Here is a 26,393-nt window from a genome sequence, read left to right as displayed (position 1 = left end):
GAGTACCACTGCAAGTCAACATCTCTGCTCAAGTATGGCCTAACAGTAGCTTCCAACACAACACCTATAATAGCTACAAAAAGCTCCAATTATTTCCGCCGCATTGGTAAAAGGAACTAGCATGTTATACCTGAACATGTGAACCCATCTCCTTCATATCCCAAGATACAATTGCAACCGAAAGTGCCTTGAGCATTCACACAAATAGCATTTAATGAACAATTGTGGCTTGACAAGCTACATTCATCCTGGTCTACATTGAAATACAAAAACAATTAATATAAATAGTACAAGTAAGGAAGGCACTATGTGAGATGTTCCGAGTAATAACATCCAAACACTGAAAACAACATGTAAAGCATATAGCTGTGATATAGTTTCAAATATACGGTAAGCAGTATTTTTTGACATAAACTTTAACTGCCTTGATATTGCCCAACTGTGTAAACAATAGCAAAGCAAGCAACACATACTATGCTAAATCTCCAAGAAGCTGTTTTGTAAATTAACACTGAAGAAGTACATCGATACCAGCAATGCAGCAAGGTCATTTGTAAAGTACGAATTTAACAACCTTAGGTTTTCATAATTTTAGAAAGCAGACAACACATATGATAGTTCACAATTAATTTCCTTCCATCACAGCAACTGTTCCTCTGAAAGATGCTGGCTGGTATTGCACAACGTAATATCGAAGGTTCATCAGCTAGAGCAAACATCAAATCGACAAGCAATTTAGTCTGCTGCAATGGACAAACAATCTATCCCTATGCATAGCTAAACGTACATGTACCTATACTATAAGATATAAGCCCTAGCTTGCCCTGCTTAAAGTACAAAACACAACAAATTAATACAATAATTCTTCAAGTAAACTCAGCAGCATCTAGTCTCAAGCAACACACCTTGCTGGTATCATACAAAGATGATGTTAATCAAAGGCGACTTATATTTTCACCTGTAGACGTAGCTGTATGGTATGTAACCATAATCTTTAGGTACTTTGTTAGTGGTTTGTACATATCTGTTATAGCACAGAATCTAAATCCAGATGACACTTACTTATTGTGTGCATTATATAATTAGTTCATTTTGTAAGACAGTCAACATGCTTCCAAAAGTTCTACGCTTTTCTTTCAAGAAACAACCCAGTAAAGTTAGCTTGAAGCATAAACATACTCTCTGCTACTTATAAATGTTTTGCAAACCGTTGAACTGCAATAAATAAAGAGCAAATCTGCAAATGGATAACAATATATTCAACTCTCAAGAAAGCAGAAGACACACAAATGTAGTATCTTAATTAAAAGAGTAGGATGGAAATCTGATCATGTACAAGTTAAAAACTTAGAAAACTAGAATGAGTGAAATGATTATAATAACAAATACATAACAGGTGACAAAGAAAATACTTTTGAATTAGAGTAAATGTTCTTGCTAGCAGTACTGTTTATATTCATGTAATATGCTACTGAGCGCGTCCACGAGTGGCGGATAGTGGAATGACCCTCATATATGTAAAAGCCAGCTGTGATATAAGCAGAACACCATTCTAATGAATGAATTTTTCTGACAAATACACAGTCGTGGACCTGTAGCAGCAGTACAACCAGGGTGTGGTGGGATAGTAGACGACGCTGCTGTTCCCAAAGAAAACCCACAAAGCTTGTTGACAGTAATGTGATATGGCAAAAATGGCCGCCATCAAATAAGCCTTCGCTAACTTGAGGTTATACGCCTCATGATTCACGTATCACGATCTATGGTCTTGGATTATGCTCTGTTGGGACGTGATGGCAAAGACAACAGGCTTTTTGTCGTGTTTTTTTTTTTGTCGTGGGGTTACAGCAGTATAGTACTTTGATGTACTTTATGGCAAGAATGAAGATCCATCAGTCATTCTCTGGCAAGCCACTGCATCCTAGTTCTTGCATGCTTGTTGCAGCTCCTGCCCCAGTATGTAATTGGTAATCTAGGATGAGAGAGAGTGGGTCTGATATTGCAAAAGTATTACACACTATAAACCATTCTATGTGCATGTTCTGCTTTGTCCATGTCTCCTTGCACTTTACTCATTATCTCTCAATCTTCTATCACTCTGTCTTGTCATTCTTAAAGTCTTGTGGCGATGAAGAAGTGGCGACATTGGCAGGTGCAGGATGGCACTGGAAGCTGCTAGTCACAATTCTGCGCACAAGCGGCATCAGCAAGATGGTCGTCTGCAGTCTATCTGGAGTGAAGCCTGCATTCGGTCCTACTGGCGTGCCTAAGCAGAACTTTTTAGCGACAGCACTGTTAGCCTCACATGAGGGAGGGCTTAGAAAAGGTGACCCAACAAAAGCTCACCCTCTTTATCCTACCACTTTACCACAAGTGGCTGGACATCCAGTCTCTTGCGGTCGATTAAAGAGGAAGAAACATCAATTTGTTGTTGCAAGTTGAAATGTGGTTACTCTGCTTGACAAAGACGTTGGTATGATAAGAAAACCTGCTCTAGTTGCTAGCTAAAGAACTGGCCAGATATCATGTTGATATTGACGCTTTAAGAAAAAACTTGACTTGCGGATGAGGGCAGTCTAGAAGAGTTGGGTAGTGTTATACCTTCGTTGTAGCTCTGAATCATGTCAATCAGGTGTTGCCTTTGCAATTAAATCTTCTATAGCAAGACGTATTGATGAGTACCCACAAGGTATAACAGATCGAATATCTCTTTGCATACCACTATCCAGCAAACGCCATTGACGCCGATCAGTACCTATGCTCCAACACTGTATAATACAGACGTATTGAAAGATGCATTTTATGAAGATTCCAGCAAGACTATCCGTGACGTACCAACATCTGACAAAGTCGTTTTAATGGGTGATTTCAATGCGTGAGTTGGTTGTGAATCCAGCACCTGGAAGAACATCCTTGGACAGCATGGTGTTGGAAAGAAGAACAGCAATGGAACCCTTCTTCTATCCTCTGTTCTTCGTATCAGCTTGTAATTTCTAACAGTCTCTTTCACCAGGCAAATAAATTCAAGACCACTTGGATGCATCCAGATCAGGTCACTGGCATCTCATCAATTATATTATTGTGCGCTAACGAGACATAAAAGATGTCAAGCACGCAACAAATTTGTCTGATCACAGACTTTTGAGATCTAAACTTTTGCTTCCAGTTGCACCACAGACTCAACACACAGCATCTTCACGGTTGCAAAAGTTAGCTGCGGACAAGATGAGGTGTCCAAGCATTCCTCAGAAATTGTGTGATGAAATGACTGCCTGTCTTGAAAAAGATACTAATGCATTGACAACAAATGATATTGGATTTAACCGGTCTCATCTACGCAAGTGTGTCTACTCTGTGTTACACAAAGTTCTAGGGAAGCAGCTTCATAAACATCAAGATTGGGTTGATGAAAATAACAATACCATCCACACTCTCCTAGATGACTTGTACATAAAGCATGACGCCTGGCTGTCTAAGCTCACTGATGTCTCTAACGCTTCTGACTATCAATGTGTGAGAAACAAAGATAGAAAACGCTCAGTACAACGAGAGATACATGTTGGAAGACAACAGCCAAAGATCTCCAGTTATCAGCCAACAATCGTGACTTCAAATCGTTTTACGCTACACTTAAACAAGTGTTTGGACCTGAGGCAAGCAGCTTTGCTCCACTTCGCAATGTTTGATGTGGTAGTTCTACTTACTCAGAAGAATGATGTGTTACGATGTTGGGCTGAACATTTCCAATCTGTGCTCAAAAGATCATCATTCATTTCTTCAGAGGCTATTGAGAGCATTCCTCAACTTCCTGTTTGCTGTGAAATGTGTAAGGTACCCAAAAATGATGAGATCTTTGGTGCTATCCAAGAAATGTCTAACAACAAAGCAGCAGATGCTGACAAAATACCTGCTGAATTTTACAAATATGGAGGGCAGCTATTAGTATCAAAGATAGAAGACCTTATTCGTGACTGCTGGAGACAAGAAACTGTTTCTCAAGATTTCAAAGATGCGGATGTTGTACACCTGCACAAGAAAAAAAGAGATAAGTCAGACTGCAACAATCATCGAGGTATTTCCCTCTTATCTGTAGCTGGGAAGATTATGGCAAGAGTACTACTAAACTGACTGCTCACATAGCCAGTAGATTTTTTCCTGAAAGCCAGTGTGGTTTCAGATGTGGCAGAGGCACAGCTGATATAATCTTCTCAGCTCGGCAGGAGCAAGAAAAGAGCCTTGAGCAACATACTGACTTATTTATTGTCTTTGTGGACTTTGTGAAAGCTTTTGGCTCTGTGGATCGATCTGGCTTGTGGAAAATTTAAGCCAAAGTAGAATGCCTTCCAAAATAGTGAATCTAATCAAAGCATTTGTCACGTTATGGTACGTAACAAAGGCAATAGGATGACGAACGGCGGTCGTTGCTGAGACTTCGCGAACACAGACATTATTTATGAGTATATAGTGAGGGTTAACTCAAGACGTAAGCGTTTCGTTACACAACATCAATACGTACACCACTAGTTACACAGTCCTCGTTAAGAGTTCTCATGACTTCCTGCGTCTTCTTCTCCTTCTCTCCACTCCTCTGACACCAGTGCCTCTCAACTCTCTCTGGACTTGACTCTCCATCATTCAGCTCTCTCTCCAATTCGTCAAGTGCCGGTCTCCAGTCAAAACGTCAGTCTTCAGTCAATCCATCTGTCACGTGGCTCTATCATTCAATTACCCAATCACAACTCCCCACTAGCCCCTCCCACTCAAGTGATTTGTGACACACGCCCCTCCTTCAGTAGAAATTGCCAAGCAATTTTGCCCAAACGTAAATTACACAATACCTACATCATACAACTCAAGAAGTCGGCTCCACTATTCTCTTTACCCTTTAGCACCTCTATCGTGAATTGGTGATCTTGCAAAAACAGTGCCCATCTCATGGCTCTGCTGTTTACAAATTTTGCCCTTTGAATGTACAGTAGGGGCTGGTGGCCAGTCTGCAACACGAATCACTTCCCATAGGAATGTAGCAAACCTCCACACACACCAGATTATGGCAAGGCATTCCTCCTTAATCGTTTATTAGTGGCATTTTGTCTAAAGGCACTCATTTTTCCCCTCGACACGGTCCTCTGACAGGTGGAAAATGTGATTCATCTGCCTGAATCCTTGGCCAGCAGAAGCCGTTTAGAATTCTGCTAGTAGTCTTGTTTACTCCCAGATGACCTCCCATCAATGAGTCGTGTGCAAGCTGCATCACTCATCGGCACAGACTCTTCGAAACTATGGTCTGTGTGATTGGTCTCCCCTGGCTAAACTTGAGGTGATTGTAAATCCTATACAATTCGCCATTCTTCTCTTCGAACAAAACCTCTTCATCACCCTTAACCTCAACGCTGTCCCTCTGCTTATATATCTGTATGTATCTGTACTAAAGAATCATCACGCTGCAGCCTCATAGTCGCGTCTTGGTCAACATATTTCCAAGTGTCCATCGTCGGAACTCTCAAAGGCACTAGCGTGTCACCTCTCCATGTTTGTGACCTAGTGGAAATGGCGCTAGCTTCATTCTATGTAGAGTCAAGATCGTCTGCTGCTCTAACTCCACAAATGTTTCCGATAATAACGTCATAAAGGGCGTCTGGTGGACATAACGCCTTTACGCTACCAGTGAGATACGGCGTATCGAGGTCCACCCTCGCTATCGGTACCTTCTTGAGACTATTGTCTACCATCTGCAGGTGTCCATGCTTGTTTCAATATTTACCTTTGTCAACTAACATCTGCTTCACAATTACGCCGCTACATCCCGTGTCCTCTAAGAACATCCACCCTCACCTGACCGATTTTGCCTCTCACCACTGGCATGTATCTCGTGCAGGTTGTGGGCTTCCCTGCGGTTTTCATGCTCACAACAGAGACCTCTTTGCTGTCTGCAACCCCTGACACGCTTCTGCCTAAGGACGGCTTAGACCTCGCTGACACAGTGTCATCTGCTTGCACCTTGTTTCCCGTGCTGTCCTTGTTTTGGTGCCCCTCAATCAACATGCTGTCGGGCAGGTCACTCTTGTACCTCTGAAGTGCCACACTGACCTTTGCGGCAGATTTCCCGTCAGTTGAATATGAATTACTCCAACAATCCTTGGACTCATGGCCTATCTTCTTATAGTGGAAACACCTCTTCTGGCCTCGAAGCTTACACTCAAACGCCTTATGCCCATGCTTTCTGCAAATCAAACATCGCATACCTGGGCTGTCACACCCCGTCTCTTCTTTTGACAACGCCATCACGCCCTTTCACTCTCTGCCAACTGTACGTTAGCCGCAACCTGAGAAGTCGTGCGGAACGGCATATCGTGTGCTATTAGGAACCTTTTCCACTACTCTGGCCATTTTGTGGAGGTCCACTAACGTCCTCTCATGCAGATGTGTTGTCAATTCCCTAGGACACAAGTTCATGAATTGTTCCTTTATGAACAAGTTCCCTATGGCTTCAGCTGTGTTGGCCATTTGTGCAAGGGCCATCCACTTCCTCAAAAATACTCTTTCAAACAAAAGATAAACTGTTCTGGGTTATCTCCAGCTTTGGGTCTACTACGCGGAATTTTAGCCTATACCCGTCCTTGGTCAAATCGTATCGTTTCAGTAGAGCTTCCTTAACTTGCGCATAATCATTCGCCGCCTCATCCGACTGTCTCGAATACACCTCAAGTGCCCTACCCATCAGTAACACACTTAAAGCAGACGCTCACTGATCAGCTTCCCATTTGCTCATGGTGGCAAACTGCTTGAACCTTTGTGAGTAGCTAATGAGCTCGTCCTCACCATCTTGAAACACAAAAAGTTTCGATAGCTTTGCAATGTTACCTACCTCGGGCTTCACAGACACGTGCGCCGCCAACACCAACTTCTCGGTCTCCAATCTCTTCAACTCTATTTCATGTCGTCTCTGTAACTCGCATTCCACCTCTAACATGTGGCAGCGTTCCTCCGCTTTATCTACCCTTTCTAATTCTAGCCATTTCAGCTCTCGCTTCACGCTTGATCGCTTGCTGTTCAGGCAAATTCTTGTAACTCTTTCCCTCTAAGCCCATCTTGATCACTGACTCAATTAAACGATCCATATTCTCCGCTTTAGTCGCACTGCTTCTGTATACACCGGTTACATTCCAGCCTGAGCTCCAGAATGTCACGTTACGGTACGTAAGGAAGGTAATTAGAATGATGAAAGGTAGTCGTTGCTGAGACTTCACGGACACGGACGTTATTTACAAGTATATAGTTAGGGTTAACTCAAGATGTAAGTGCTACGTTACAAAATATCAATATGTACACCACTCGTTACACGGTCCTTGTTAGAGTTCTCACAACTTCCTGTGTCTTCTTCTCCTTCTCTGCGCTCCTCTGACACCAGCGTCTCTCGACTCTCCCCTGAGCATCTTCTTCTCTGTCTCTGAGCTCCTCTGACACCAGCGCCTCGACTCTTTCCTGGACTTAGCTCTCCATCGTTCAGCTATCTCCCCAATTCGTCAAGTGCGGGTCTCCAGTCAAAACGCCGATCTCCAGTCACATCTGTCACATGGCTCTGTCATTCAATTACCCAATCACAACTCCCACTAGCTCCTCTCACTCAAGCAATTTGTGACACATGTCATGAAGGCATGATGGCATGTGTCATCGAGGGTGGTTCAGAATCTAATTGCTTTTCAACGAATAATGGAACTAAGCAAGGATGTGTCCTGGTGCCCACACTTTTAGCATATTGCTTTCTGTCATGCTGATGATGGCCTTCTGTGATGAGGACAGCGGAGTTCGCATTCAGTTCAGAATGGATGGTGGAGTCTTCAACCTTAGACGATTTGGATATCAAACTTTAATTTCAGAGCCTCTGGTTAGAGAATTCCCGACAGAATTCCCAAACAGTTATTTCTTGGTCAGCTTGCTCAGGGAAAACCTCCTCAGTCAAAGCCAAAACTATGGTTCAAAGACTCCCTAAAGGCCAACTTGAAAGTGTTCAATTAATCCCAACAACTTGGGAAACATAACATCAGATAGAGCAACTTGGAGAAATGACATTATTCCTCACTAGTAAATTTTGAAGAGAAAAGAGTTGAAGCAATACCGTATAAGATGGAACATTGGCGGGAATTTATATTGGCGGTTTGCTAAGAAACTGATGGACAAAGCATACTGACGGATTCTAATTTGGCGGTCGGACATCGTTGTTTCTTAACTGATCTAGGTCTTACCCTACGTGGTCATGAAGGAGTTTGTGATTGACAGCTGTGTTCGTGGCTCACATTTCCCTAAATTTACTTACTGGTCTCCAACTAGTGCCTAGTGATTATGATAGAAAACTACTGTGTCAGTGCAAAGAACAGGACACGTGTGAAAGTGACAGTCCAGCTTCATCCATATAGCCTCACGACCTCATTCATAGGCAGAACAGACTACAAGAAGGGATTACCTACCATCTTGTGGCCTCATCCATGTGACGTACCACCACATTGCCATATGATGCCTGATCCACATGGGTGATGATGTCAACATATCCCAATGGCCAAATTAATGGCGGATTATATATTGGCGGCCGCTGAAAAATCCGCCAATCTGCCAAAATAAATTCCCCCAATATTTCATCTTATACAGTATCACTTAAACGTCAGAATAGAAAAACAGCACATCTATGTTAAGTGCTGGTTTCTAATGTGACGAATACATGTACTTGTCCTTTATGTGAGAGAGTTTGTCATTTGGGTGCGGGCCTTGCATTACACAGGAGAGCAAGTGGACATTGACAGGTATCATCACTGAAATCAGTGGACAACCATCATATTACATTAGGAATACAAATCTCATGTTTGCATGACACACATTTAATTGTAATGTACATCCATCTAAAATAAGCAAAGCAGAACTTCAGCCACAATGTCTAAACAAAAGCAGCATATACTTAATAGTTGACCCACTTTGTTGATTAGAAGCCAACTCTTTGTTTGAGCCTACTGTGTACAAAATTTTACTAATTGACGTCAGACTCTTCGCTATTCAAAAAAATTGTGTTCACATTTTTAACTACCAGACCCAACCATCCAACTAGTCAAACATACATCAGATCTGACAAAGACATTTCTCCTAGCAAGAGAAAAAAATGCATAGTCCAAGACATGCAAAAGCATGACCTTGTGATCACTGTAAGAAAATAGACATGGCTACCCATGCTATCGCTCTCACTGACAACCTCCTAAAATTCTATTCTTAATGAATATATCTACTTCTACTTTATACTGTCTTTTGCTGAAATACAATTTAGTAGATCAAAGCATGCTTCATAAATTGCTCTTTTATAAATTGACTTTTAGCCTTGCTTGGTGGACTTGCCTTCACATAACTATAGCACATTTTGTTTTCTACTTTACAACAAATGCTTTGTGGCAAAGGGTTTGTATTGCAACTACAGAAAATTCAGCAAAACAATGTATATGGCAATATTCTTCACATGCACGCTCAGTCAGTTATGTGCTGTCATGCAGTTGAAACAAGAGTAACATCTCTTGATCCTGAATGTATGAAATAATAATGACCGCCTCTGACAGCGTGAGGCAGAATGAAAGTGTTCTGATCTAGACCTTCACAATCACACCTCATTCACTTGCTTGATCCTTCTCTAGGGAAGGATGTGAGGTGAGCCAAATATGACCAGGTTACACAAGGAAGGTATGCATGCACCTGAAAGCATTAAAATAATCATTTTTTTAGTAACGAATACTCCAACGCTCTTATACTTTACAATAGATTTTATTAACTAAACAATAAAAAATACCTTGGCTAGCTCCTTCTGTAATACAAGGTGTTGCTTAGCCCACTAACAAAGTCACCCTTACTTGATTATAATAATCAAAGTATTTATGTAGTATTTATCAAGCAGCACTTACTCTCATATACATGTATCTGGCTGCATCATGAGATGTCTAGTCACAAATGTCATTTAATTGACATATAAATGTCTTGTCACATTTGTACTGGTACCATTAGCAACAGTTAAGATAGGTTAACAAGTGAACGCTTGATAAAGTAATTAGGGTTTCCCTTTTCACAAATACATGTTTTACCATTAAATACACAACTGCTTTGTTTATCACAATAGCTATTTCATTACCCTAAGATCAATATAATGGACATATATAAATCATCTCATTAAAGACAAAAGGAGGTTATTACTCACTATACTGCTTGCATTCTTGTACTAACAATTCAATTAAAAAGGTTTGAAACAAATGATTTTATTCCAACTTACACACACACACACACGCACACACACACACACACACACACACACACACACACACACACACTGACCTTCACATGCTGTTCCATTCCAATAAAGGCCTTTAACACAAGTGCAATTAAAACCACCTTCAGTGTTGACGCATACTCCAGTTTCTGAAGAGCAGCCATAACGTTCTGCATCGCCACATTCATCCACATCTATTAATAAAAGTTAAACTATAAATACATGTTTCTTGCATGGGAGAAAGAGTAAAAGCCATCACAAATTAACAAAGTGTAGCATGTGATGAAAAGCCCTAAACTATCTGTGCATGTACCTGTGATATATCAGAGTAACAGTGCATCTATACACCTCTGTTTCAGACTCATTTGTCATTGCTAAAATCCTCTCATTGTTGATTGTAAGTGACTCTTAGTCAAGCAAAGGCTACATAGACTTGAAGAAGTATGTTCGCGATAATACACTATAACTACAAGACTTCAAAGTAAGCATCAGCTCTCTTACAATGGTATCCATGTTCTTGTACTTCCTGCTGTAAAAATATGTGATACTAATAAATACAAATGTTTGTTAATTAGATATCTAGATCTGTTATGTATAACTGGAACATTCATTCTGTGGAATTGATATAAATCTACATGATAGACTTGAACTGACTGTGAATGAATTTGAAATGACAAAGAATTAATGAATTTAAACTGACTGACAAAGCAGGAATGTAAATTGACATAACATAAAATGACTATGGACAGATTTGATCTGGAAATGGTGTGGTGCTATAGTGTGCCTGCATGCTGCTCATGCAAGCCCGGAAAAGAAACAATCAACAAGTACCATCCATTCAAATTACCCTAAAGATTTCCATATAAACATATTCCCCTTAGTTTTCGGCACTATGGAAGATGGGCAAAAAGGCCATCGACTTCCTGAAGTCTACAGAAATTCATTCCAAAAATGAGTATAGTCATTTCAACAACAATGATGAAGTCATGTCATTGTGAAGATAGAGATGACTTAGCACTGCTCACCCAATGCCAGAGTCATTTGAAAACAATGGTCAGAATTATCAAATTCATGCTTGTTTAAATTTGTTGTTAATGACACAATTTTACATATAGTACTATGTTTGCAGATCTCCTTAGCCTTTTGTACTAGTGAAAACTTAGAATGCAGTTTTTCGTACAAGTGAAGGCAACATGTAAAGCAAGGAATGTGGAATGGAATGGAACGCGGAATGGACGGTGGAGTAGAATGCACATGTGCCATGTCTGTCTACTGATGCACGCTCACAAAGAATGTGTAATGGAACGTGAGTCAGAACTGGGTAACACAACATCTAAGAAACAGCCAGTATACATCCACACATCAGCACTACCAAAAACAGTACACTACAGGATCAACAACACTGCATGGATAATGAACAACGCTACAATTATTTATACTGTGTAATAAACAACACGTACAACACAACAATTACATGTATATACTGTCTATAATGAACACAACACAACAATTACTGTGGAATGAACAACACAATTGGCTAATTAGCAAATCAGCCATTCTATGACTTTTTAGACATTTAGTCCAAATATAACAGACGAAGGTATTCTCGACGCATGGAGAGCTGGCTATCTATAATAGTTGGAATACGAAGGCTCACTGGTTCAAAAAGGCTAATTGGTTCCGCTGTCCTCACACACTCAATTCGACAGTGATAATAGCAGCTGATTCGATTTGGGGAGTGACAAGATTTTCTTAGATTTAAATCCTGGTAGCTAGGGCATCTTTCTTGATAAAATTGATTTGTGTTCGCAGGGATTGTCAACGTGCCTTAATTGACACAATGGCTGCAAAGGTACAAGCGATTCAATAAATTGAGAGCTTATGCTCCGTGAATAAGGGATGAGAGCTAAAAGAATCCTCCTTAGACTGTTCTGTGCAGGAATCATTGCTGAAGCTACTATAGTATATGGGAAGCATTAAAGTATTGCTTGACTCTACTTCAGGTTACCTGGTTCTTTTATCCTCTTCCATTAGGCATATTCCACTCATTGCCAATGAGGTGAACTAGCTGTTAGGCCGGATGCTTCTCATGCATCAAGTATCATGGCTGTATGGATACTGTCTCAACTGCTAGTGTCTGTGTCTGTTAAATGGCAGTCCACGTTTCACATTCCATTACACATTCTTTGTCAGCTTGCATCAGTAGACAGACATGGCACATTTGCATTCTATTCCACCTTCTGTTCCGCATTCCATTCCATTCCATGTTCCTTGTTGTACATGTTGTCCGAAAGTTGTGTTACAGATCTATCTATCGTAGTGTTCAAGCACTTTGGCACCTGACCTGACTGTGTGCTGAACACTTTGTCAATTAAGTCCAAAGATCAAGAAGAAAAGACAAACTCTGCTGACTTCGAGACCTAGACGTCAGTTTTCCGTTACACTGCAGAAACTCAATGGTCGTGTGATCATGAAAAATTGAACATTGCCCACATTAACTATATTTAAGTTACAGTGTTAGTTTGCTGTATCCATATCTAACGTCGTTGACACTAGAGAATTTGATATATCACATATATTCTATCTATCTATCTACTGCCAATGTCTAAGCAGTCTTTCCCAATTACAAAATACAGTCATAAAAATCAAATGGTGTCAACACACTAAGACTAAACATCAGAAATTCATACCAATACACAAAGTTCCATTGTGAACATAGCCAGCACCACATGGGACAGTTGTCGTTGGTGTAGGTAGACTGGGAGATGATGATGTCTCCTGTCCGTCAAACAAGAGTTCTAATTATATGTTGCACTGTCAGAAAATGCAAATTCAAACTTGCAGTGTTTTGAGCAGCAGTGACATCCCAGGGCATAACGGCCAGCATTAGCAAAATGTAAAAGTGTGAGGTTAAATCAGTGCCATCTGACATCCAACGTTGCTGATGAATAGCCATTGTACAAGTTGTTGTCATTCACTAGTTGCCTAGAAGTTAGCGTATTACGATCAGACAAGCGCGAGAAACGATAAAAATGGCCGGCAACGAGATATAGCTGAGCTCAGAGTGTCCTCTGTCGTTGTTATAATCAACTCCCCCGCAACAGCACTGCATGTCTGATGACTGATTGGTCGGCTGCAAACACGTCTACCTAGTGTGTAGAGATAAGAGCAGGAGTTTGCACACATGGTTCCTGCCTGTCTATACGCATGGCCCCAAAGTAAGGCCGACAAAAAATTTTAAACCAGAACTGACAGAAATACGTAATGGTTTCATGACTAGAGCTGTCATGCCATCTAGCCAAGCAGCTCTAACCTGTCTCTGTTGATCGCACGTGAGTCACGCGGTCATCATGCGACGTGCAGATGATACAGAGATTGCACATCTAACACGTTACATGGTGACCGGTCAAAAAGAGTATTAGCAGACTTGGCAATTCTCACATCGCCCCTCGTGAGCCTGTTATAACATACGGGAACGCAGAGCAACGACTTTTTGACTGAATTCCCTAGATTTGAGTTGCCTAGATAGCTGGTGCGTTACTTTTGTTTGTGTGTTATAAACTGTAAGTCAGTCACAACGCTTCATGGCGTAAGGAGCCTACTAGAGTATAAGTAACTTACCTAATGGCGATGAAGGCCCAAGGCATGTGAAGCCAAAGAAAATCGAGAAGGCTTTCCAGAAGCAAGAACAGAAGCGAGACCACCAGTACCGGTCATGATGAAAGGTACTAAAGGTACTATACTTATCACTTCCATCTTCGCTCAATATCAGTGAACGTGACGTGAGAGAGAATTAATTGGCGAACCTGGCCATGGGATGCGTCTACGTGGCCATGGGATGCATACGAAATAGATAAGTATTTTGGTTGAGACAGCAATTGCAACTTGAGAGTACCGACTATCCCCATTTATTATGAGAGTATATCTAGGTCATGAAGTGGAGCAATTAATTAAAAACAAAACCCTTCATTTTGAATCAGCTCATCTGTTATACCAAAGTGTTTACACTGCGTTCTTCTTCATCTTCTTACTATACCAGAAGCTTCAGTCGGAAAGATCTTCTTTTACTTACCTCCAATTAACCTTGTAATATTAGAGAGAGCTCTTTATTTATTACAGAGCTTTGATCATGGAACCTTTACTAAACCTTCCATCAGTCAGCACCATCTCTAGGTTAGCGGACTCATTCAAGAAACTGTACAAATCTCTGTTACTCTTTGTTTAATTTACTTAAATAACCTGTTGTATTGACAATGTTGAATCATATCTTTCATTTATGTCAACTCCATTATGATACAGGGGCAGATTAAGGAATTTTAAAACGAGGGGTCTGCATTTAAAATGGGCGTGGCCATTACTTTATTTCTATGCGTTAACTATTTTATAATTAAGATTCATTAAATTTGGTGTCTAATGTTCTTTTCCGGATTGCCATATATAGTAATAAAGGCAGCAGCTCTAGCTTGCTGCCTCTTGCGGGTACACTGGGATTTGTCATGGAGACTTAACTTCCCTATGACACAACGCTTTTTGAAGACTTCAAAATGGCTTCGTAGCTAAACTGCTTTTCAGGTGCTGTCAAAGATGAAAATGGTACGCAAAACTTGAACAGCTGACCAATTAAGTTGTTGTCTGACTGTAAACAAGCTGTTGATATTTGTTCAGTCATGCATGACTTCTATGTCCCCAACGTCAATTATAGCCTAGCTGAGACTGCAAAGAAAACAATTTCAAGTACAAGGACAAACCATACAAATGAGTGACAAACAGACCGTCGGTTTCAGCAACCTTTCCGGTGGAGTCACCCTCTGTCACCGTCAACAACAATTCCAAACATTCATTCGTGAACTCAAAATAGACTAGCTGTTCTTTCTCACATTTTCTGTCTGCAACAGGTTCTCTACACCTGTTGTAGGCTACCATTTGATTCGCTTCTGTTGTTCCTCTAGTGTCATGATCGACTGGCCAGGAAATTTGGGGTACCTGCCTGCTACGATTGCCAGAATCCACTTGGCATCGGCTGAAATCAGAAACAGAGAGGAAAACTGTTGCATCTTGGTCTAATTTGGTTTCAAACAACTATAGTAGAGCTCGCAGCAGAACTCAAATTGAGCACTTGGTGGGCATAGCAAAGATGACGGTTGATGAACCAAAGGAACAAAGTGGAATCAATCGTCAGGTGTTAATTTGTACAATGCTTTCGAGTTGTACACCACATAATATAATGGGAATAGTAGTTCCATTTAAATGCATACAGGATACTAGTACTGGATATATTCTAGTATTCAAAAAACAATCGAATTCTCTCATTATACACTGGGTAAACCAAATTCACTGGTGCTCCAATACCATGTATACGTGTATTGCTGAAGCATAATTATCACCCAGGGCTGCAATTAATTAAATACTCTGAATTTCAACTTGCACTGCTGATGATCTGTACGAGTTTTCAAGTGAAAGGCTCTAGAGAACACAACACTAGAATCAGTCGTCAGAGTAGAGAGAAGTAGTGATTCTGGGGACAGAAAATCAAGGCAACAGCCAGCTTGCTGCACAAATATATGTTCGCATAGTGACAATTGTTTATGTGTAGTTCTGCTGTTGCTCGTATAGGCGCCATTCCAGATCTCTTGTTTGATCTCCGTCAAGCTGTAAGGCAGATCGAAAGGGGCAATTTCCGCGTCCTCCTAAACTGATATTGGCACCAAGTTTTGATCCCGGCATTGTAAGGATAGAGGCTTTCAGCTATCTCATCAATTTGAAACTTGTGCGCAGTACTGCCTTGAGAAGAGTTTATAACGTCGAATTCAAACCGTTTGTCTCAACATCTTCAACACGTTGGATGCTTTTTGAAGACACTGCATCGATCCCTCTTCAAGCATATATAGCAGACTATCTGGAACAAATATTACATAAACCGAGTATTCTACTTGGATATGTATAATATATATAATGGTCGGATCATGCGAGTCTTTCGCTCATGAGCCTAAGTGGATCCTTGTCACTATTACCATTAGAGGTGCCGAAGACAATATTATGTCAAAGAACAGATCTGATAATAGTTGGTCTCTGGACAACGCAGATCAGCGTAGCGTCGGGGGGGGGGGACTATATAGCCCCAAACGTTTTGGGCGTGTCACTTCGCAACAAGCAGAACTATAATTCTAAGTTACTAAACAGTGACAGTCCGCTTAATTAATTAATTAATTAATATCAGAGTAGTATGTTGACGATCGACGATGTTACACATCGTCATTTCAGTATGATAAAACCAGTGTCGAGAAGTCATGGACACATAAAGTGCGCATGACCGTCACGTCCTTGAGACGTCCATACCTGGCAATGGCAGAGTCAAAGAAGCCGCATCAAAAAGGCATGCAGAAGCCTATCCATCGATTCTTTTTCAAGTAAGTCTAGTTAATTACGGTCGACAACCCGATTGACCGGAGAATGGAATCTCCTGCGGCTCCGCTAGCTGTACCTACCTAATGATTTGCTTGCACTCCACGGTACTTTTTCCACAGGTTTATTCTATCTATGGTCAACGTCGTTTGCACTGAATTGGTCTTCTAGATTCTATTGCCATCGAGATGCCATTTTTAATTTTGACGATCGCAGCGAGCCACGAAAACCTTTTTGGCACGGACGGTAAGTGTTTCCACTCCTATACACGCACACTGACGGTACTCAGTCTCACAGTTTATTTGTAACCTGAAATTGATACTATTTACTCAGATGTCTACAAACTGTAAGCTAGAAAAGTGGTATTTAGAAAAATAGGCGTGGCTTTGCGTATGAGAAATGGGCGTGGTTTCCGGCCTATGTTATCACCCCCACTTAAGGACCACGCTACGCCGGTGCGCAGGAGATATAGGCAGTACACTGTACAGCTGAAAGAATGCTTCCACGTTGACTGTAGTTCAATCTTCACACGCCCGCGGCCGTACCGCCTAGGCAACAATCGTGGTAGACGTAAACTACTTAAGTCGATGACTACATCGAGCACTAGCTAGAGTACTGGTACAATCTGCATATCTCCACATTCAGATTCTGTAAACTGACCGCTTAGCAGAACACACTCTCACAGCGTCCCGTTCCTGTCTATCTCGCGCACTAAAGGGCGTGTCTTCGAGTATGCGTGGACAGTGCTCCTCTAGGAAGACTCGACTCGAGCTCATGATCGTACAAATTAAAATATCCCTAGAAATAGTTACCACTCTCTTTAGTCTGAATTTTCCATTACCGTGGAAACGGCAACCCCGTGATGAAATCGATATACTCAAGTCCCTTTCTTTAATTAATTAACCCTCCCATTTATAATTTATATTTAGCAGCTTACGAGCCTGGTGACATTACGTTACGCAATATTACCCGCATAATAATTGCACAACATACAGCAAGACCAATGAGGTGCATGACAAGAGTGCGTTTCATAGACGCATGCGTACTACAGGTTCGCTCACATGGCAGTCAGAGTTCAATTTGAGAACAGCAGTGAGGTCGGCGTGTTTGCCAAATTGACCAACACTTACTGTCTCGTTGGGATGGGAGCATCAGCGGCTTTTTACAGGTAAACCAGAGTTGATTGGTAGACGCATATCTCTAGGCCTAACACTTGTGTTTGGTTTCTAAGTACGTTTGAGAGTGAACTGGCAGATAGCATTCAAGTAGTACCTATATCTATTGCTGAATGTAGAATTGTGGGAAGAATGTGTGCTGGTAAGTCTTTTAGGTCTAGTCTAGTAGTAAATTAAATCTGTGTAATAGGACAAATGCATGCTCTCCCTCCCAAGTATACCTCTTTATTTATTAGGTTTTTCTTTACCCCTTATCTTGCCAAATTAAAATAAATTTCACCCCAAACCACTCAACTTTGTCAAAATTTAGCCCAAACAGCAAACTGGAATAGGGGCGTATTTGTCCTTTCAAAACATGATCATATGAGACCTACCTGTGATGTACTAACTAGTACTTGAAGCTGTGTTCACACCATCGCTTCCACAGCCATGAGCCTTCTCAAAACAATGATAGGATTGTCACGAATGATTATGAATTTAGATGCTATTTTAAGCACGCTGATTGTAAAATCTATTTAAAATTATACAAATTGACTGTCATTTTACACGACTACAAAGTCGGTAATTAGTCTTCAGTCGTCAAATTACAGTAATGAGAGTTATCACATGCAGGACATAAATGTCACATATGCTAGGTTAATTCCTGTATAGTTGTAGTAGGCCACAAAACGATTAATTTTGCTGTGCAGTTGCAGACAGGTCAGTTGTGTTTTTCTGACAATACCTTGGCAATTACAAACATGAATTACACTGTTATGGTGAAAAAACTCTTTCACGAATAGTTTGCAGATCTGATTGGCGGTCCATCCATTGTCTCTGGTTGCCGTGTATGACAATTGCAAATACTGCTTGGTGATTGGACCACATTGAGGGCATTGCACATTCCTAAGCGTGACATACAATAATAGTTCACCACACATCCACAAACCGGAAGTCATTCCAGCCATATACTTTGACTACACTACTCGTATGTTACGTGACTTGTACGAAGTCCTGTTCGATTGATAAGAACAAAAATATTAACATTTACATGAATGTGGAAAATACTTGCATACTATTACTCTATTGTAAACTGTACACCTATCAGTATGAAAACTTGATGGATTCTCAGTTTTACAGTTTCTGGAGACCGGTTGATCTCAGTTTTACAGAATGTTGAACTTTCTCTGACGTTGCCCTTGTCTTTCACTAATTTAAATGTAAATCTTGCATGAGAGATGCTGTTATTGTTTTAGAGGTTTTTGCTGAACAACAAATTACATTCTAGGTGAATATTAACGTAGTCTCACATAGCCAGACCCTTTCCGCCATGTCATACTTCTGGGTGGGAAAGGGTCTGGTGAACAGCTTTTGAAGTCGCTGTGTTGCTGCCTAGCCAAAAATCGGTTTACTAAATACTGCATTTGGTTTCTTAAAGGAGAACTCCCACGCTAATACAAGTTAATGTTTAATCAAAGTACCACAACTCCATTCGCACAAGTTTTTGCCTAAGCCTGTCAGGAAGAGAGAATCAGGATAGCAAAGTTAGGGTGTGTCACATGAGTGCCGCCATCTTGGATGATGACGTAGAAGTGTCTTACCTGTGCGTATGTCTCGCAGCGACTGAAGAGAACGATAGAAACTATCCGTCCGTATAACTTCGAACCTGTTCGAAATGCTGGAGAAATGTCAGAAAGTGAGTCTGGCGGTAGCGACGACGATGACCAAACACTTCATGTCCTTGCTACGCATACAGAACAAATAGAAAACACCGACTGTGTGTACTTGTGGTTTGTGTATCGTCATGCCGAGCATTACAGAATGCATCTGCTGCAAGGAGGTCAATGCTCTGAGCTGGAGACTCCATGGCGTGAGATGTGCGACAGCGCATGCAGTTTTCACATTGTCTGCTTGCACTATGAAGTTCTACGCACAGCGGTAGGTGTCATGAACGTGTCTCCAGACTCCATTACAGAACTTCTTATGACCAGGTATGATTTGAAGCTACTACAATCACGTTCGTGCTCACCTGCGACTGCATGGTCACTCTGTGTAGGCCTTTGAGATTACCACCAATTCACTCACTGGGCTCACGAGAAGTTAGGGAGAGAAGTACGAGTAGTCATACCATATTGTGTGGTGTCTGCCATACGCAGAGCATTTCCAGAAGAGAATGGGCACTATGTTGGGTCTAGAGATGGTAATGATTCTCAGTAATGTATTGGCAAATGAGTAGTTGATTGACACAGACAACTGACAGAGTACTTCTAACGGAATCGAGTACTAGTTCAACGTATAATCTCTTCTTTGGGAGGCTGTTCATGTCCAGCTATATTTGTGGCTAAGTCCACTGGTGGAGATTTAGTTTGTGGTGCCTGATCGGATTCTGCTCCATTGATCTATTCTTCAGCACAGGCGTTGAAATTTTAGGAAATACAACTTTATACCTCTTGATTCCTTCACTTGTTGTTGCTTGTCCTCGACCAATATTGTGCTTATGGTCCAGAGCAGTCAGCTGGGTTCTTGCCATCATGCCCTTATATACCCAAAATGCTGCCTTTTAAGACAGTACTTTGTGACAAGTGAGTGAAACACTTCTAGCATGCCTGTGTGACAAAATTTGGTGAGCTTTTTCTGTCTTTCAGTAACTCTTTGTCTAAAACAACCTCTTTTAGGGCCTCATGAGCATCGGAGCCAGGCTTTCGCCAGGATTTTGCGTCACATTCCTCACGTGTTAGCTCTTCGTGTTCACATGTTTTAAAATGGCTAGCACCTTCCCAACAGTAGACCTTTACTATATGGTGGATAACTGATGTCCACTTTTCAGTAAGTATTTGGGAGTCTCCATCACAAGACTGAGAAGACCACCACAGGTGATTGGAGATGGATTGGATCCATGGCAGGAGTTTAGTGCATCTCTTAGATTTTCCCTTCTGTGTCAGCTTTTTTGCTATTCCTTTAGACACATGCCAAACATCAAATTGGTCTATGTTGGGGTACTTCTTTTTCATGGTAGCTGCAATTTGGCTATGTCTGTCAGTTGCAATTTGTTTGATGTGCAACCCTTCAGCTTGAAGCTTTTGAAGTGAACATTCAAATCCTTCTCGTTCCATGACAACAGAATTGGCAACTTCACTGACTTGAACAAGTTGAAAGTCAAGTATTAGTCCAGTTTTGTACTCAATGTGAGTGTATGTGCCATATTTAGCAGATAGCCAGAACTATCACAGCGCCCGCCTCCTAGGAGACACAGGGGTGTCTTTGAACTGTTGAAGAATGGATCTCTGGTGTTTTCCCAAAAGTCATTTATGACTGGTACGAGGTATACATCTTGGATTCAATAGAAGGTAGACTCACTCATGGACTGCAGTTTAAAAACATGGGCAAATTACGAAAATTGAAGGATTGCATTGGCTGCTCATTAAGTTGCCTGATGGAATGTCCTTGACTAATGGCTATGAGTTCCAAGTAATGGAATGACCATTGGAGCACTGCGGTGTCACAGTCAGCATGCTTCCTTGTGAGTGTTGTGATGTGCTTTTAACAACTGCTCCACAGGTTGGACAGAATTGAAGAAGGGTGTGGAGGCAGCTACTGAAAACAATGTATTTTGGTTCTGCTTCTGGTGGTATTTTTTTGTTTTGTCTAACTGAACTGATATTACTAATGTGTCTGTAGCAGCTGTATCATTGAAAGGATTGTAGTCTAAACCAGTGTAAATGTCATGTGATACCTCTCCCTCAGACTCTGTACAGGAAGCAGTAGGACTCCCTGGGTCAGCTGCTATCAAGAATGAAGGGGGATGAAATGCCCTAGAAGCTGAAGGAATGGGAGAGGAGGTTAAACAATATGAATGTTCTGGATTCACAATGTGTGACAGATCATACTGCATTGATGCATCAGACATTATTGGTAGAGTATTTGACTCTGGTTTCTCCTGGTCTTTCAATTCTTCAACTTCTTGCTGAGATTCCTCTTTAGCTGGTTTAGATGATGACTGTTCTAGTATATCAGTAACAGCCTGCACATTACATAAAATTGTTAAACTTCTTATTTACTAGTTTGTAGTAGAAGTGGGGATGTTTACGTGAACATGCTGTCATCACTTGCCTATCACCCTCGCTGATGTACTGCTTACAAAAGAGAAGAGTAGAACAGCGTTCAGGCACACCCGTTGTTTTGTTCCTAAGAGCTCTGCTTGTAAATCTCACTCGAATCAGTTGGAGTGGAAGTGCTGCGTACACACGCAACTGTTCTGTGACAAGGGCAGATCCTTCAGACGAAGCTTGGACAACCACTCTTTCAGCAATGGTTTGTTGTTAAGCGGTAATCGATAGAAACGGACACCACACTGTCTGTCCTTTTCTTTATTGTTACAGCTGTATGCAATGCAATGTACACATACGCGAAGGTAAGACACTTCTACGTCATCATCGAAGATGGCGGCACTCATGCAACATGCCCCCAACTTTGCCTTCTTGTTTCTCTCTTCCTGACAGGCTTAGGCAAAAACCTGTTGTGTGAATGGAATTGTGGCAACTAGTACTCTGACTTGTATTAATGTGGGAGTTCTCCTTTAAACACTTCACTAAAGACCAGATTGGTATGCACACAGTGCAATCCTCCACTGAGGCCTTCCAGATATCACTCACTATGGACTGTCTGTGGTTGCTTTGGACAAACAGCATCGAGTATATTTGCATTCAGTCTCCGTCGCAACACGAACACTCACAACGCTACATCAGATGTCGATCACGACTGCATGAGATTGAAGCCTGTTGACAGCAACGTTCCCACGGTCGTGTTGGTTGCTGTAGACATGCAGATTCCATAAACAGCAAAGACTCTAGCTGTAGTTATTGAGCTGTTCTCTACAAAACAAGAGAAGATAATTGAGATAGGATTGCACTGCGTGCATACTAGCCTGGTCTTTAGTAAAGCGTTTGAGAAACCAAATCTGGTATTTAGTTAGCAGATTTTTGGCTAGGCGGCAACACAGCGACTTCAAAGGCCGTTCACCTGACCCTTTTCTGCCCGGGAGTATGACATAGTGGAAAGGGTCTGGCTATGGCGAGACTAATATTAACATTCCTTGATCATACAGTGGTCCCTCCTGTTTGCAACTTGCAACCACCCCAAAAGTCCATCAAACTTGGCTATAAAATGGAGGTGGTCTCATAAAGGTGTCCACCACCTTGCCCTAAACACAGTGTGTTCCGCAGTCTCAAAGATGGAAACGGAAGGGTAAATGCTCTTCTAAATCCCTACATACTGAGACTAGCTTTTATAGTGCTTGCATCTAGGAGAGTCAATAATCAAGACAATTGAGTTGAATGTTCTGTCTGAAAAAGTGTGTAATTCTACTTTGGATGTTACTGGGCATGTTTGATTTGTAGTTTTGGCAGTTCTAGAACTGCTGGAACTGCTAGAACTCGCGTTCGATTTAGTTCTGAAACTGTTCGAACTGATTCCGACAGTTCTGACCAAGGAAATGGAACTGCTAGAACTGACGGAACTGACACGCCTCATTTCTGCAAAAGTTCTGGAAGACTGATTGTGCACTATTAGCAGACAGCAATATTGATAGTTCCTGAATATTGATAGTTCACCAGAGGTGCTGTTAACTGAATTCGCTCTGGCAGTCGATGGATCGATATCTGATGAAGCCGAAGTAGGCATTGACATTGTTTTGGTTAGCAGTTCCGGTTCACAAAGCAGATTTTCGTTTGATTTAGTTCTAGTTCTTTCAGTTCCAACGGTTGTGACACGCCCTCAGTTCTAGAACTGCAAATCGAACGCACCCACTGTCTGCAAGGTTTGTAGTATCTTCTCAACAATTCTTGCCATTGGCAATCAGTTGCAATAATTCAGCATTGTGTTGTGGGCAACATCGAATTCCCTGAACCACACGTTCAAGTGCTTTTTGCTCCCAGCACCATGTATGTTTACTGCAGTTTAGCACAGGAATGGATTTGGTTTTCAAGGTATTCGGCTGTTTTGATATCTTTTTGGGCCAAATGGGACAGGAGTGAACAAGCTCTAATGGGCTTGGACTTTTCTGTCTTAGCAGGATAGCCAAGTTGATCCGTGCACGACAAGTTGGGTGGGAGACCATTTGTTCTATTGTATTGGCCATGTGAGACTAGTCTATAGGTTTATGAATTGAATGCAAGTAATGAACTCACGTGATTTGTGTGGTTAGGGAACAGACACGGTCTTCTTGTTCCAAGCTCTACAACTGACCATGTAAGAGTGCTTATACGACTATAATTTGTGCCACTTGGATGCATCAGTAGTGTATCAGTCTTTGACATATTTTCTTGTCTTAGGGCCAATTGCTGTGTAGTCAGTGTGAATAATTTGAGACTGCTCACTAGTAGTTCACTGATGCAGCAGACAAACATACTTTTCTTTCAACACATCTTCAAAGTGTACTCTAGTGTCAGCAGTCTTTTCAGACTATTCTGGCTGCTATTTGTCTTAATTCTTCAAAAGACAACAATGTGTATCGTGTTGGTTTTCAAAGTTTGCAGACATAACATGAACAGTTGTTAGTTACATAAGTTCAGGTCCACAAGTTACATTTGTGTAAATAAATTTATATGTTAAACCTAGCAGGATGCTGCTTAGTACTTGAGTAACTTTTGAACTTTGAAAGCACAAAAGTCGTATCTAAAGGCCTCGTCGTAGTAGATGTAAAAGCAAGTGGCTGCATTTAATTAACTGAACACATTGCTGTGTGACAAATTTGAATGTTATGACTTGAGGTTGTTGTATAGCACCTACATTAAATTTCCGCAGCTTGAGGGTATTGGAACACCCACCACCTGGTATATTCGCAATGTTGTAATGTTGTATGATGGTCAAATAGGTTGGTCTTTGAAATTTAATGCATAACAAGTAAGTTCATTAATGCAAATTGAAACTAAAATTGCCACATATGTCTCTGATGCATGCAAAAGATCCATTGCAACACATTGACAATTCTTCAAGTAGTATTAAATTCTACAATGCAATGTGGCAACATAGTAGAGTATAGCATGTCATTTTTCTGTATACACTTTCCAGTTACATGTTTGTATTCTTATGCTGAACTTAGTCAAGTCAATGCTATCGTCAGTAACTTTGCGAATGTAGGAGCTACAACATATTCGGAATGCACTTCCAGATGAAGTAAAGGTTCAACGAGTTGAAGAGCGATTGTCTGCCTTGGGTAATGTTATTTCATGCAATGACTATGTTGCCCTCACACATCCAGATCTTGACAGAGTAAAATGTCATTCACTTGCTATTCTTGAACAAGAGCTTGATTAAGTTAATTACATTCTCTAGGAAACTGAAGAGATTCTAGCTGATGTTTTAAAAGTAGAGGTGTTTCGTCATACAATTGCAGATAATGTGCTTGTTGGGAGCTACTGCACATTTAGCAACCAAGGTGGCTTGGTAAGTTCCAACCTCCTTTCAGCCTTGGATTCTTACATCAAGCAGTTGTCTGCTAGGTACATCCGAAAACTCCTGTATCTGACCAAGATGAGTTGTCATCACTACTTCAAGTCCCTCTGATGGTGTCAAATTGCTCAAGAGTGGTTATTGACTATGACATAATATGTAGCTGTGTTCATTGTATAGGCTGGAACTATCAATCATGGCAGCAGTGTCATTGGAGCTGGAATGGTTGTTAATGATTGGATTGCTTTCTGTGGTTTGGCAACTACTAGTACTGAACTCTCTGTTGTTGAGAGTGTTTTTAAACTGGGTGATTTTGGGCAACCTGCAGTTGCTGGGGCACTTCGATCTTCTTTAGTGGAAAGGTAAGACTTATTTTGTCTTTGAATGTGTAGATTTGTGACAGAGGTTCTTCTTTCTAGTATGACTTGACCAAGCTTTGTTGGTGTCAATATTGGTTATGCAATTCTTGTAAGAAAATAAGATCTTTGAATAATCAGTCATCCAGAAACTTACATGTCAGTAGAACAGTTGCGTGCTCTACTGTAAAGTAGCCTAGACTTGCATGGCCTCACTGTGTGTTCCACTCATGCTGCTGGGTACATATATACAGTTTGCAGCCTATAGTTTGTTTTCCTTATTGATTACAGTACTTGCAAGATCAAAAACAATATTATTAAAGAAGAACTTCCAGGTATGTCAAAAACCTTGGAGGAGTAATGTCAGTGAATGACTGAGTACTAGTAAGCTCATTTTCTCACCATCTCCTCACTGTGAAGTTCTAGCAAAAATGAACGGTTCTTGTGGAAGGGTGTTGTGCATGTTGAGTCTGCCTGGTATCTGGATCTGGTGTGTGCACACAAGCTTGCTTGTCATCTCTCTGTTCTGTGCAAAATATCGTAGTACCACTACTTCTGTTTGCAACGCTGAAGAGGGGAAGTCACAGTCACAACCTGGTTATGAAAACCCACACGGAATGCAACTGCTAGGTCCGCTCCTAGCCGCGGCAACTTGAACACGTTTCCAGGGTACACCACGAGGAAGTGGATGACCAACACACACACACACACACACACACACACACACACACACACACACAC

General features: G+C 41.2%; 1 protein-coding gene across 1 annotated transcript; it reads left to right on the top strand.

Annotated features, from left to right (window-relative positions):
* The first annotated feature begins 17,740 nt into the window (after nucleotides 1-17,740).
* LOC134178154 (eukaryotic translation initiation factor 6-like) lies at nucleotides 17,741-25,985 on the top strand. The gene is made up of 8 exons (XM_062644958.1): nucleotides 17,741-17,861; nucleotides 17,925-18,010; nucleotides 24,050-24,093; nucleotides 24,985-25,116; nucleotides 25,180-25,290; nucleotides 25,347-25,412; nucleotides 25,477-25,658; nucleotides 25,716-25,985. The coding sequence occupies exons 1-8, from the start codon at nucleotides 17,755-17,757 to the stop codon at nucleotides 25,723-25,725; spliced, it is 738 nt and encodes a 245-aa protein (XP_062500942.1). The 5' UTR covers nucleotides 17,741-17,754; the 3' UTR covers nucleotides 25,726-25,985.
* Nucleotides 25,986-26,393: the final 408 nt, after the last annotated feature.

The sequence above is a fragment of the Corticium candelabrum genome, chromosome 4 (genome assembly GCF_963422355.1).
Source record: "Corticium candelabrum chromosome 4, ooCorCand1.1, whole genome shotgun sequence".
Lineage (NCBI taxonomy): Eukaryota > Metazoa > Porifera > Homoscleromorpha > Homosclerophorida > Plakinidae > Corticium > Corticium candelabrum.
Note: the sequence above shows the minus strand (reverse complement) of the source record. Positions and strands in the feature narration are given on the sequence as shown.

What these genes read in the sequence shown, in the direction of transcription:
- LOC134178154 (XM_062644958.1), top strand. Translation starts at nt 17,755, where the DNA reads ATGGCAGTCAGAGTTCAATTTGAGAACAGCAGTGAGGTCGGCGTGTTT. An exon ending in CACATCCAGATCTTGACAGA is followed by an intron (nt 25,117 to 25,179) that starts GTAAAATGTCAT and finishes TACATTCTCTAG; the next exon opens with GAAACTGAAGAGATTCTAGC. An exon ending in TTAGCAACCAAGGTGGCTTG is followed by an intron (nt 25,291 to 25,346) that starts GTAAGTTCCAAC and finishes GTTGTCTGCTAG; the next exon opens with GTACATCCGAAAACTCCTGT.